This window comes from Polistes dominula, unplaced genomic scaffold (assembly GCF_049000335.1).
Source record: "Polistes dominula isolate Pdom_NZ unplaced genomic scaffold, Pdom_raw_medaka contig_24, whole genome shotgun sequence".
NCBI lineage: Eukaryota > Metazoa > Arthropoda > Insecta > Hymenoptera > Vespidae > Polistes > Polistes dominula.
This window is the reverse complement of record NW_028301150.1, coordinates 7,102,279-7,116,473: the sequence shown is the minus strand read 5'-3', so window position 1 is coordinate 7,116,473 and position 14,195 is coordinate 7,102,279. Positions and strand designations below refer to the sequence as shown.

Here is a 14,195-nt window from a genome sequence, read left to right as displayed (position 1 = left end):
GAAATGGATTTTCTAACAATGATATATCAAAATTTGTTTTTAATAGGACCAACGGTTGTATTTGGAAAATATGTTAACAATTTCTTGGAACGATTTTATGTTTGTTCAGCATGTCGTGATAGAAAAGAATGCCCATTTTATTTAAAATTTGGAGACCAATTAACTAAACATCAAAAAATTGTATGGGAAACAAAGAAAAAGAAAATGATTAAAAGTTACGATCATCAGAAATTGTTTATACATTTTAATATGGCGTTAGCTACCAGTCCAGAAAATCGATCCTATTGCCATAGTTGCGAGAGATTAGTTCTTATTCATGAAAGAGACAAGCATAGTGATCATACAATGACTGTAGGTTTGACTGATCATCAAATGTATCGTCCAACGGAATTGCTTAAACCTTTGGAAAATTCCAAAAAAGAGGCTCAATATTTATTTTCTCACAAATCTGTTCAAGATATCGTAACGATGTTATTAGAATTAAAAGCTAAACAAGTTCTTTGCATCGGTGCTCCTAGAATACATGAGTACATTTCTCAAATCTTCAGTGACCAAATATGGTCTTTACTTCTTGATATCGATGGAAGATTTGTAAGTATTTTTATGAAAGCAATAATCGTAGGGTTTATATCGATATCAATAATAGCAATGACTTATTTGTTTTTTTCAGCATAATTTTTTTAGTCCAATGAATTATGCATGGTACAATTTATTTAATCATTATTTTTTCAACGACGATGGTAAACTTCTATTAAAAGATTTCCTTACTCAAAACAATGGTAAAAATTTATACTTAATATGTGATCCGCCATTTGGTGGTCGCGTAGAACTCATATCCCAAACCATAAGGAAGATTTCTAATTTGCATAAACAGTTAAATAAAATTGAAAACGACGATGACAATTTAAAGATTATATTTATATTTCCATATTTTATGGAACGAATTATAAGAGTAAAATCCAATCCACCTAATGTTACTGGCGGTTTGAGAGAATTACAAATGTCAGATTATAAAGTAGATTATGATAATCATCTACTTTTTAAAACGGATTGTAATGGAAGACAATATGGATCACCGATTAGAATATTCACTAATATACCTTTGAATTTACTAAAACTTCCTGAATCAGATGGTTATAAATATTGCAACATATGTCAGAAATGGGTTTCCAAAGAAAATAAACACTGTAAGATATGTAAAAAATGTACTTCCAAAGATGGAAGAACGTACATACATTGCAATAAATGTAATCGTTGCGTTAAACCATCTTGGAGACATTGCTACACTTGTCAAAGATGTCTTTTAGAGGATCATGAATGCAATAAAAAACTGATAATTTCAGGACGTTGTTTCAAATGTAACAAATTAGGTACATCTCTTAAAGTTCAATTATTCTTATTCAATTACAATTTTTCTTGATTTAATAATCCACGTTATTCTTAGGTCATACAGAAAACAATTGTGAAACTAGTAACGAAGTTAAAAAGAGAAAGAAGAATGCAAATTCAATTAGTGAAGAATCAATAAACAAAAATATTGGTGATATCAATAAAAAAATTCAATAAAACGACAGAAATTAATTAGTCGTAAATTTAAATCTCCGTTTATAACGAAATTTAATAAAAATCAAATATTAGGGAAAAAGATCAAGTTATCTCAAACAACGAATAAGAAACGAAGAAAAGCCAAAACAAAGTTAATAAATAAAATGAAGGTCGAAGATATTAGTAGTACTTGATATACATTCTGATCTTATGTATTTACAAAAAAGAGGAGAGAAATATCAAAAATAATTATTATAAATAAGAAATTTCAAAATTTATCCTTTTCTTGGATTTTATAAAGCTTTTTATGAATGTGTGTATGTAGATTAAAGCTTTGATTTCGAACAATGGTGAATTTCTAAGTGCATTTTTCAATTTAGAGATTAGTGAATAAAATACAATATAATATAAGAATTTGAATACACGGATTTCATCTCCATAATCCTTAGAGTGCTTTATTGTTAAAATATCCGTAGAAAGCACATCGGAATACTAAATATTACTGATCTGGCAATATAAATACATTGCCGTGTGAACGATTTATCACAGTTCGTCTTCGAACATCCAACGGATTGTTCAAATAATCTAGTTAAAGATTTAATTGAAAATATGACGAAAAAAATTCTTATATTTACTTCTTTTATTTTTATAACTTCGGCATGTCTAATTACTAATTGTCCTCGTGGCGGGAAAAGAGGTGACATTGAAGTTCCAGAAAGTATTAGAGAAGTACAGTTTATAATTATCAAATAATAATAATAATAATAATAATAATAATAATAATAATAATAATAATAATAATAATAATAATAACCATAATAATAATAATAAAATTATAAAGTATATTTTTTCCACTTTCTTCAATTGCAATTTATTTTGGGTTCATTGTATTTCTTTTTCTAATAATTAGTGCCTTCCCTGTGGACCCAATCAATTAGGTCAGTGTTTTGGGCCTAAAATTTGTTGTGGGCCTACTTTTGGATGTCACATTGGCACGTCACAAACACAAAAATGCAGAAAAGAACAGTTTGATACGAGTCCTTGCCTCGCAGGTTTTTCTATGTGCAATGGAAATAAAGGAAGATGTGGTGCAGCTGGGATTTGTTGTTCTCAAAGTACATTTAAAATTAAAACAAGATGTTAAAATAGAAATTGTATCTGCATTTTCTTATATTAATTTATTTGCAGATTCGTGTTTCATAGATCCGAGCTGTCGATTTCCTACTTTTGACGATTGGCCAGGCCGTCAAAAAATTGATTCTGATTTAAAGACAATTGCTAGTGAAATCCTCAAAGAAGAAGCGATGTAACAATCATATTTTATTTTCTGTCCTATAAATTGAAATTATTTAGAATAATGTTATGAAAAAGAAAGTAACTTAATAAAGATGTATCATATATGAAATAGTTTAATTAATAATTTATTTATATTTTTTTTCTTTCTCTATAGAATATTATTTTTTCTCACACATGGATCGAAAGTTCGTTTTTGCTCCCTGTTTTCAGGGGCGAAAGTGCCACATTCCCTCTCGCTTGAATGTAGTAACGCGCATTTAGCAATTAGTGCGCATGCTTCAATTTTTTAGCGCATGCGTACTAGTTTCTTAACCTTAAAAATGTTTTAATAAATTACTGCGCATGCTTATATATATTATATATTATGATATATAATTAATGATTTTAATGATAACATGTGTTGTTTCATAAATTTTATATTTTATTTATTTTTACAAATTCTAAAGATATTGGTTTAGTTAAATATTACAAACATAAATAGGTTACTACGTATAAATTTAATTATTTTCTTGATTATGAGAGTTGTATTAGTTATTATTTATTATAATCTGTTTAAACTCACAATTCTTGAACGTGACAAAAGGTGTATTGAAGGTCAAAGAATCAATCACTTTGTTCTCGATTTGAATTTCATTTAAATGCTTTTTTTGGACTCACACAGACTTACACACACAACCTCTTCGATTTTCAACACTCCCCACAATAATAATAATTTATAAACTCCCTATTTAATTAATTACATTTTATTTAAAAAAATATTTTTTAAACTTAAACAATAATTTATATTTTTAATAGAATCTAATTTTATATTTTATTTATTTTTATATTTAAATTTTTTTTAAGTGGGGGGCTCCGGCGGGGCTGTGCCCCCGGACCACCTGATTTTTTTGTTGGGGGATTTGCCCCCAGACCCCTACCAGGGGTTCCACCCCTAGACCCCTTGCTTGTTTTTAAATTTATATAATCTTCGCAAAATTTATTAATTGACAACAAATAAAAAAGTATATTACATACCTAGGGCAGTATAGTAAGAAAGCGGCAACTTGGTTTTGCACAGCGGGAGAAAAGGGAGGCGGAAAGCGGCAACTTCGTTTTGCACAGCTGCAGCGGGAGAAAAGTTGACGCTTTCCGCCCGGGAAGAAAAACATGTGAATTATAATTCCTTTTAACCTAACAGCAAAATATATTAATAGTATATAATTATTTAATTACAACCGAACTTTCGATACCGGTGTGAGAAAAAAATGTATACTCACTACATTACTAGATGAGTAATATACTATTATTGTGATATTTATGTTTAATTGTTTTGTTTTTTTTAGTAGTTTCCTATAAGTGTAAGTTTAATTTACTCATTTAATAATTACAAGTATAAATGTACAAACCTAACCTATAACTTATCGTTTGAATCATTCGCGCGCAATCACGTGACTACACGAGTTCCTGTCCCCCAGCAATGTACATGGCGCGTCCCTCTTATAGGGTCCCTAGCCGAAATTAACAATTTGATTTGTTATAAAATTTCGAAAAGACTTAACTACATTCAACATAATTTAAGATGCTTCAAATTGAAAAAAACAATAGAGAAACCTAATTTAACTACATAACGTAAAAAACATTTTTTTAACTACATAACGTACAAAATTACAAAAATAAATTACAAAACAATTTACTACTCATCTACATTTTGTGTGTGTGAAAGGGATTTGAAGAAATTATGATGTTCCAGTGATATATATTGTAATAGGTCAATTGTGTCCTTGAATTTTGCCGTTGTAATTTGTTTGATATTTTTATATAGTGGTATCAGTACAATATTTTCGAACTTTCTTGGTCCACCCCGACGTGGAATTAAATTCAGAATCTTGTTTTAATGACTTCTTAGCTAATTCTGCTAGTCTTAAATGGACATTGTGTTCTTCTGTAAGTTTATTTTTTTCTTCATTATCATTCGATGCTTTAATTTTGATGTTTAATAAGTCGCATTTTTGACATGTATCTATGCGCGGTTGGTGGAAATGTAAATCAAAATCTTTTTTAAATATTTTTCTGTAAGTCAACTTATTAACGACTTTTATTTATTTTCCTTGCAAAGAAGCTCGTATAAATTAAACATTTTTCTAAGAGTTAGATCAGGATGTAGATATCTTCTATTAGGATTATGAAATTTGGTATAATGGGATTCAAATTTATGAAAACTTTTAATATGGTTTTGAACGTGCTTTTTCTCTTCTTCAGATAATTTTCTTGATGATCCGACCATCATTCCACGTAAATCATATTTTCCTACATTTTCAGGGTTTAATACACGTTTTAAGCGTCCTTCCCTTACTTTAAAGGTAGCCAAAAAAAATTGTTTACAGACGGGAACTTTTCCGTTTTTAGAATTTAACAAATACCTAAAACTCCAATTTCTTCGCGAACCTTTTCCGTTTTCTTGACATCTTCGTTTCACAGTTTTGCACTCGACAGCTTCGTAAAGCAGTACATTTTGTTTATTAAGATCTCCCAAATACCAAAACTGCTCAAAAATATTCTTTCCTTCTTCTTCTTTGTAATTTTTTATGCAAGCTTTTCTACAATGGCAATCTTTGTTTTGGAAAATTTTTGAAGGTACAATATTTCCGGTTTGAGTCCAATATCTTTTTCCTGAATTCCGTTCAATCTTGCACACTTTTTGGATATATGTTTCTTTAATATTTTTTCCATTGTTATCTATATCTTCATTTCCTGAAAACGAATATTGTTCTATAATTCTTTTTCTTTTTCGATTTTCTTTGAAATCATTATTATTATTATTATTATTAAATCATTCTCCTCTCCAACTTCGGTCAGGCCTTTTTATAGAGAAACTTGCGGACTTTTCAGTCAAGCGAGCTCTCTTTATCCTTTTGTATTATTGCGTGTTGAGAGTTTTCCTAACTATAGAGCATGTGTCAATAATAACTGATTTCTGTAGCTGTATGTATATGTTCGGATGTAATTGGGTTTCACGTATGTACTGGTGTAGAATTTTGGGTATGTGTCCTGTGGTTGATATTACAATAGATATTGTATCTACCTTTTTTTGATGCCACATGTCTTTTATTTTCTCAGCCAGCAGTATGTACTTTTCTATTTTTTTCTCCTATTTTTTTTTTTGTATATTTGTTTGGTATAGATATTTCTATAAGCTGTGTTGTTTTATTCTTTTTATCTGTAAGTGCTATGTCTGGTTTGTTGTGCGGTATGGTTTTATCTGTAGTGATGCTTCTGTTCCAGTATAATTTGTACTCTTCGTTTTCTAGTATGGTTTGTGGTGTGTATTTGTATGTGAGTGTGTGTTGTATGATTAGTCTATGTTTTATGGCAAGTTGTTGATGTACTATTTTTGCTATATTGTCGTGTCGTCTGGTGTATTCTGTGTTGGAAAGTATTGTGCATCCGTCTATGATGTGTTCTATTGTTTCTATCTGTATTTTACATAATCTGCACTTATCTGTTTTTGTATTCGGGTCTTTAATTATGTGTTTACTGTAATACCTGGTGTTGATTACCTGGTCTTGGATGGCTATCATGAAGCCTTCAGTTTCACCGTATATGTTACCTTTATTTAGCCATGCATTGGATGCTTGTGGGTAATGTGTTCTTGTGCTAATTGGTGTGGGTGCTTGCCGTGCAGTGTTTTTTGTTTCCAGTTTTCTTTTTTTTTTTCTGTTGTAACTGTGAGGTCTAATGGGTTGTATGTGTGGTTGTTGAGTTGTAATGGTGTGGCTGACGTGTCCGTATGTATTATTGTTCTATGTATTTTGCTATTTTCTGCTCGCTTCATGAAATATTTTTTTTAGGTTGTCTATTTGTTTGTAGTTGAGGTTTCGAATATCTATGTATCCTCTTCCTCTTTCTTCTCGGCTAATTGTGAATCTTTTAGTTGCTGCGTGTATGTGATGTATTCTATATTTATTGCATTGTGTTCGTGTGAGTGTGTTAAGTGCTTTCAGGTCTGTTCGGTCCATCTCACTATCCCAAAAGAGTATGTTAGTACTACTATTGCATATGTGTTTATTGCTTTTGTTTTGTTTCTTGCTGTAAGTTCTGTCTTGAGTATATTAATTAGTCTCTACCTGTATCTGTGTTTCAATTCTTCTTTGATTATTGCATTTTCTATTCCTATTTTCTGTTTGTATCCTAGGTATTTGTAGCTGTCCGTTTCTGTCATTGCCTCTATGTGGTTGTCGTTTTCGTCTAATATGTAGTCTTCCTGTTTGGTTTGTTGTCCTTTGATTATGCTATTTTTCTTACACTTATCTGTCCCTAGCGTCATTTTTACGTCTATGCTGAATGTTTCAGTGATCTTGAGTAGATAGTTTAGTTGGTGGTTAGTTGTTACAAACAGTTTTAAGTCGTCCATGTACAGTAGATGTTTGATTTTGTGTGGATTTGTTCCAGTGATATTGTAGTCGTATTTCGTGTCATTTAACATGCTTGATAGTGGGTTTAGGGCCAAACAGAACCAAAAAGCGCTTAGTGAGTCTCCTCCAATTTCCCATTATTGTCTCTAAAAATTGTATTAGTTCTGGGTTTACTTTGTATATTTCAAATATTTTAATCAGCCATGAATGAGGTACACTGTCGAAAGCCTTTTGGTAGTCTATATATGCGTAATGCAGCGATCTCTGTTTAATTTTAGCTTGATGCATTATTTCCGAGTCAATTACTTATTGTTCTTTGCATCCTTGGCTTCCTTTACAGCATCCCTTTCGTTCTTCGCTGATTATATTGTTGTGTGTTGTGTGTGCTATTAGTTTCTGTGCAATAATCTATGTCAGAATTTTGTATATTGTAGGTAGGCATGTAATGGGTCGATATTTTGCTGGGTTAGTTGTGTCTGTTGTGTCCTTTGGTATGAAATATGTTATTCCTTGTGTTAGTGTGGTTGGTGTTGTGTGTGGTTTCTTAATATAGCTGTTGAATAGTTTTGCCAGGTGTGTATGCGCTGATGTAAATTTTTTTAACCAATAGTTAGCTATTTTGTCTTTTCCGGGTGTTTTCCAGCTGTGTGTGTTAGCTATTGTTTTGGTGATGTCGTGAGGCGTTATTGTTACTTCTGTCATTTGTTGTTTGTGTTGTATTTATTTTGTTCTTTCTGTATCCAGTGCGCCTGTTGATTGTGTTGTGTTGCGTTTGACCATATATTACTCCAGAACTTTTCTATATCTGCTGTGTTTGGTGGCTGGATGATTATGTCGTTTGTATTCGTTTTCTCTAGTGTTCTGTAAAATTTCTTTTGATTTGTGATAAATATTGTATTTTGTTCTCTTTTGTTCTTGCTTTTCTTGTAGCGTCTAAGCCGCTTGGCCAGTGCCTGTAATTTCTGTTTCTTTTGGTCCATTTCTTCTATTGCTTGTTGTTTAGTTATCCGTTCCATCTTTTTCTTTTTGTTTTTGTTTGTATCTTGTTGTTTATGTGTTGTGTTAGCTGTCCTACTTCTTTCCTTAACTTCTCTATTTTTTTTGTAGCCTATGTTGCCATGCTGGTATTGTGATTGTCTTTTGAGTGTTGGCTGTCTGTGTCTTTCTTTTTTTGGAGTGCATTTTTGTGATTGTTAATGCTCCTGTGTAGATAAGCAGTTGAAGCTCTTCCATGGTTGTGCTGTCTTTTATTCTGTTTTATATGATTTTGTTGATTTGGTCTATTATGGTGTCAGTGTTCGGGGTATTTGGTGGCTTTTTTATGAATGGTGTGATGTGTATGTTGTGTCCTTGCATTCTATGTAGATTAGTTCGTATTGTTCCTCTGTGTCTGCGTATGTGGGTGTTTGTGATTGGTGTTGTGTTTGTACTTCTTTTTGCTGTGCTTCTGGATCTAGTTCTCTGTTGGTTTGGTTGTGTGTTTCTCTGGTATTGTGTGCATTATCGTGTTGCTCCTGTGTACCGGGCTGTTCTAATGTTTCTTTTACTTGTTGTTTGATATTGTCGAGTTCTGGTTGAGGTATTCTGTTGTTTTTGATTATTGTTTTTACCTGATCTGCAAATCTTTGTTCAGTTATGAAACTTAATTCTGGGTATCTGTTTGTGATTTCTTTGTGTAATTATGTTCTATAGTCAGTTTTGTCTCTCTCCAGTTTTGTGACCTTATAATAGCAGAGCATGAGGTGTCTGTTTATTGCATCTGACCATCTCATTCTCTGCCTTTGTTTCCCTCCTAGAGTGGTTACTGGGAGCATTTCCCTTAAAACATCTCTATTTGGTCTGTTTTCTTCGTCATTGCACTTTTTCTGTCATTATTATTATGGTCGAGCTGTTTATTCCCGTGATGTTCTCGACCGTCACATCGCTCGTCCGAGGCTTTGATTCTCGTCTTTGGAATCCTTTTGCACACTTAGAGGTGGTTGACCCACCAAGTAGTTTCCCTTTTAGTCGCCTCGTATGACACGCAGGGATTACGTTGAGTCTATTCTTCCCCGGTACCCACACGGGGTTTATTATTATTATTATTATTATTATTATTATTATTATTATTATTATTATTATTATTATTATTATTATTATTATTATTATTATTATTATATTATTATTACTAATTTGCATTAGGAACTCGAAAGTTTATTGCCGCAAATACCAAATCCCGCCATTGTTCCCGTCCCTGAGCGCGATCCTTTCATTCGCGGTCTTCATATTCTATTTCTTTTAGGTCCCTTCTAATGTTATCCTCCCATCTACGTCTCGGTCTACCTAGTGGTCTTTTTCCGTTTGGTATACCGACCAATATTTTATGCGCCGTTCGATCCTCCCCCATGCGCACCCTGACCAGCCCATCTTAATCGGCGTGATTTTATGACGATAATAATGTCCGATTTGTTATACAATTGATGTACTTCTTCGTTATGGAGTTTTCTCCATTCGCCCGTTTTCTCATCGCGTTTTGCACCGAAGATTTTACGAAGGACTTTGTTTTCAAAAACCCTAAATTTCTTTTCGTCCCGTAACGTAAGTGACCACGATTTGCTACCATAAAGGACTACCAGCAGAATAATTGTCCTGTATATCCTGATTTTTAATCGCCTAGACAGCAACCGCGCGAGCTGAGTAATTTATTAACCGAATAAAAGCGTGCATTGTCTAAATTGATTCTTTTCTTGAGTTCTTCTTTAATTTCGTTCTTTTGGTTTATGATCGATCCTAAATACCTAAAGTTGCTGACCCGCTCAAAAGTTTTATCCCGGACGACCAAAGTTCCATTACTAGGCCTATTCTGAACTCTATCGGTGACCATATATTTGGTTTTTTCCGCGCTTATTTGCAGTCCCAGATCTTTAGTATTATCAATTAATGTTTTTGCGTATGTCAACAATTGTACTGTCCCGTTCAACTGTAGACCATCTTTACTTTTCTGCAGTTCTTTGACAGCAAATTCCAGTACTAATTTGAACAAAAGAGGTGACAATGCGTCCCACTGTGCGGCCGATGCCCCGATTATGCGGCTAAAATTCGAAAAAGAAAAGTTTCTAGTTAGGGTTTTTTCATCATTGGGTTGGCTAAAGGGATCCCCTAAGAAACGAAAACCGTTCACAGTAACGTTCCTTTCCCTAAATCCCCTCCTCAATCTCAGTCGAAATGTGGTCTTTGTCCGAGTGCTACACAATTGTAGTTACAGAGCGAACGGTAGACGCGTCTTTACGATCGTGTAAAAGTTCTGGAAATAAACAAAATTAAGCAGGACAAAATGGAATCTTCAACTGAAGGTTAGTACAATATGTGAAAAAATTTCTGGGAATTAATTGTTAAATAGAAAATTATTAGAAATAGAAATATAAGTAAAGGTTTTTTTGTATTATTATTAATAAAATTTGAATTCTAAGAGGAAAAAGTAATAGATTGCTGTACATTTTGCTGCTTTAAGCTGTGTTGGAGGTTATACACATAAAAGTATTTTATCTACTAAATAAAACAAAATTTAGCTGCCCCTAGCTGCCACTTGAATTTTTATGAATTTTTTTCAAAAATGAAGTAGGATATTCGTTTCAAGAGTTATACTAATAAATGAAAGAAATTGTTGAAATATTACGTTTTAAGTAAATTTAAGCTTATATTTAGAATGTAATCGTCAATATATATAACCTTCCCAATAAGTATATGTATAATGATATTGACTGTTGTTATTGTTTGGTAAGCTAACCGAAATCTCTCGAATATTCTTGAAACAGAAATCGGAGAGAGGTCCTTGGTTTAAAATGTATTTAGAATAATCAAGAAACTTCGAGAAGGATCGACGGAAGTGTTTAGGACCATTGGTGGGGGAATGTATATATAAACACGATGAAAAGAGCAGCGATAAACCTTCTTGATTATTGCGAAGTTTCATGTTTCGGTGTGACAAGTTATATGTGTACTTCTTCTAATAAAACAATATTGTAATAAAGCAATATTGTATTGCTATTTACAAGCAATATTGCAATATGCTATTTGTTTTTTAGGTTCCAATACTTTAACTACAGAAGGATTCACGAGACTGCAATTGTTTAATGTCATAAAAAATATCCGTACATTTCTAGTTGCCGAAAGTTGCCTGTTAAACCGCTCAAATCTTTGTCCACAGAAACCATTAATTTATTATCACCTCCATCTGTAAATATTCAAGAAGAACAAGAAATGGTTGAAAGTAGCTCGGGTTCTGAGTCAGGTACAGATGTAGAGACTTATGACTGTTATGACCGCGACATCGACAATGAAAACTTTTCTTGTAATATAATTTTATATTAATAAACTCTTAATTTGTATGTCACTATGTTTAATTTTAATAAAAATGTTTGTATCGCCATATTGCATTCCGCCATGTTGAATTTTTTCATTTTTGATAAATTCGTAGTCACAGACCCTAATAACCATAAAACAATAAGTTTGAGACCAGTTGCTAAATTTTTTTCATTTTTGACAAGTTTTTTCGTATAACACGACGCCATATTGAATCCGCTATTTTGAATTTGGTAATTCTGATAACGGATTCCTAATCAGCGACCCCAAAAACCCTCTAATACATAATTGCAGATCGTTTCCTTAACTTTTCGAATTTTGGCCGCATAATCGGGGCTCCGGCCGCACTGTGCGTCCCCCTGTTTTAACCCGCTATGAATATTAAAAGCATCCCACATTTTATTACCTATTCTCACTTTACCTCTAGTTTTCTTTAGGTAAAGTTGAACCAGGTTGACCAATTTTCTTGGTATCCCCTGTCGTTCTAAGATTTCGAGCATTTTTTCTCGTTTTACCGAATCGTATGCTTTTTTGAATTCTACATAAAGTTGGTGTACCGGCTGATTAAATTCCCATTTTTTCTCTAAGATCTGCCGAATAGTAAAGATTTGGTCTGTAGTCGATCTATTTCTCCTAAAACCGCACTAGTGATACCCTATTATCTCGTTCGCATACGGTACTAACCTAGCTAGTAAAATATTTGATAAGATTTTATAGCACGTTGGTAAAAGTGAAATACCCCGGCAATTATTACAATCCATTTTGTCTCCCTTTTTAAAGATTGGAATTATAATCGACTCTTTCCACTGTTCCGGCAATGCTTCCTTGTTCCATATTAATTTAATTAGTTTAAAAATTTCTTCAATCAATCTATTTCCCCCCCATTTTATTAGCTCCGCAGGAATCGAGTCGTTACCCGGTGACTTATGATTTTTTAGTTTTTTAATCGCGCTTTTTACCTCTAACATAGTTGGTTCACTAACTATAGGTTACGTTGTATAAAACTCGAAATTCTCAGTTTTCTGATCGTTCTCAGATTCTACATTTAATAACCGATCAAAATAATTTTTCCACGTGTTCAATATCTCCGTTACATCCGAAACTACATTATTGTTCGTATATTTCACTGGATCCATCCTAGCTTGCTTTGAAATCATTAGTTACTAATTCTTCTTCACTATTTGAACTAAATGGTCTTGTCATTTTATTTTTCCCCATGGATGAAATAATTTCTAAAATGTAATATTAAATTTTAAGTTTTATATTAATTAAATATAAAGGTTTATTGTTAAATTCAATGATGATCAACTGTAACAAGAAGAAAACTATATTAGCACTGCACTGCACGTCAAAAATGGTTAAAAGAATGTTTATGATTAAAATTTCTAAAAAATACAATGATTATTATGATGTGACATATAATATGAAGGGAGTATTTAGAGAAAAACAATGAAAGAAATTAAAATGTGATATTAATTAAGGAAAATGAAAGAAAAATTAATTACTTTTATAATACAGTAAAATCTGTTTTTATGAAGAGGATAAGGACCGTATAAAAGAAATCGTACAAAAAAATATTCGAAAATGTTATAAATACTTACATATAATAAACAACTTTGTACGATATATTAACTAAATGCAGCAGTCAGGGACCGCATAAAAAAAGTCGCACTTAGAAAATAATAACGTACAAGCAAACAGTGCTATGGAAAGTTTTTGAACAACTTCAAAAACTCGATGATGGTGTTAAATCATCACATGGAGATATTAAAAAGCAAAATCGCTGAGAATTCTAGGAAGATCGAATTCCTACTATCGCAGTACGATTACTAATCCGGCCGAAGATAATCAGGCCCATTCAAACCGATCGTCACAAACGATCCAGTACACAGACGATAAAAATATTATCTCTATATGCGCCATTAATGTAAACTCACTATGCGCCAACAAAAAAAGATACGATCTACAGAATTTTGTCATCAAAAATAATATTAACATTGCCTTTATTTCAGAGACAAAATTAAACGCAAAACACAAATTGAGTTTTAAAAGTTATTTTTCCATTACACAATTTCTCTTCACCTTCACTTTCAATAATGTTTGAACACCGCACAAAACACGATAGTGTTGAAAAAACAAGATGAAAATTGATGATTGAATATTGGAGTGTGGCTTCCTCTGGCGCGTGCTCTTTATTTTCACCTTTCAATTTTTTTGCCGATGTGTTCGTGAAAGAATCATCATGCTGCTCAGGATTTTTAGGATTGAACGACTGTCTCCGTTTCTTGGGTCGATCTTTTCTACGAGCACCGTCCACTAAATGAGATCTTGAAACTTTAGGCATTTTTTAATATAATTTACTTTGGGCACTTATAACCTCAAAATAAACCTCGTGGTTCAACAAGTAATCACCAAATGAAGTATTTCAACTAGTTACCCTTAGAAGATGAGAAAAATAACCAAGGACGAATGAACAATAGGCGAGCAGCTGCTCTTTTATACCTACGGCAAGCGGAGCCCAGCAGGTAGCCTTGAGCGCGCAACTTTAAAAGGCTGTATCTCTGAAACTATTACTCGGATCAAGTTGAAATTTTCGGATAATATTCTAGAGATGTTGTAGAT

At 32.5% G+C, this 14,195-nt stretch overlaps 3 protein-coding genes and 2 long non-coding RNA genes across 6 annotated transcripts; 3 read left to right on the top strand and 2 right to left on the bottom strand.

Annotated features, from left to right (window-relative positions):
* Positions 1–3: 3 nt before the first annotated feature.
* Positions 4–1,900, top strand: LOC107066477 (rRNA N(6)-adenosine-methyltransferase ZCCHC4). Its single transcript, XM_089177608.1, is given in 4 exon segments — positions 4–591; positions 671–1,370; positions 1,445–1,555; positions 1,558–1,900. Coding segments are annotated over 4 exon segments (1,581 nt in total). The 3' UTR covers positions 1,740–1,900.
* Positions 1,901–2,138: 238 nt separating this feature from the next.
* Positions 2,139–2,950, top strand: LOC107066626 (neurophysin 1). Its single transcript, XM_015321436.2, has 3 exons — positions 2,139–2,274; positions 2,456–2,660; positions 2,734–2,950. Exons 1-3 carry the CDS (start codon positions 2,155–2,157, stop codon positions 2,853–2,855), a joined length of 447 nt encoding a protein of 148 aa, XP_015176922.1. The 5' UTR covers positions 2,139–2,154; the 3' UTR covers positions 2,856–2,950.
* On the bottom strand, positions 2,744–3,762 carry LOC107066627 (uncharacterized). Its single transcript, XR_001475761.2, has 3 exons — positions 3,404–3,762; positions 3,014–3,154; positions 2,744–2,877 (listed from the first exon to the last, which is right to left on the bottom strand). It is a non-coding gene; the product is annotated as an uncharacterized LOC107066627 (long non-coding RNA).
* Positions 3,763–4,915: 1,153 nt separating this feature from the next.
* On the bottom strand, positions 4,916–13,917 carry LOC149030849 (uncharacterized). Its single transcript, XM_089177607.1, has 4 exons — positions 13,776–13,917; positions 12,733–12,805; positions 5,266–5,630; positions 4,916–5,127 (listed from the first exon to the last, which is right to left on the bottom strand). Exons 1-4 carry the CDS (start codon positions 13,915–13,917, stop codon positions 4,916–4,918), a joined length of 792 nt encoding a protein of 263 aa, XP_089033733.1.
* LOC149030850 (uncharacterized) lies at positions 9,843–11,747 on the top strand. 2 transcript variants are annotated; one of them, XR_016178335.1, is made up of 2 exons: positions 9,843–10,564; positions 11,419–11,747. It is a non-coding gene; the product is annotated as an uncharacterized LOC149030850 (long non-coding RNA). The 2 variants fall into 2 exon arrangements; XR_016178336.1 differs by having other exon boundaries at positions 11,297–11,747.
* Positions 13,918–14,195: the final 278 nt, after the last annotated feature.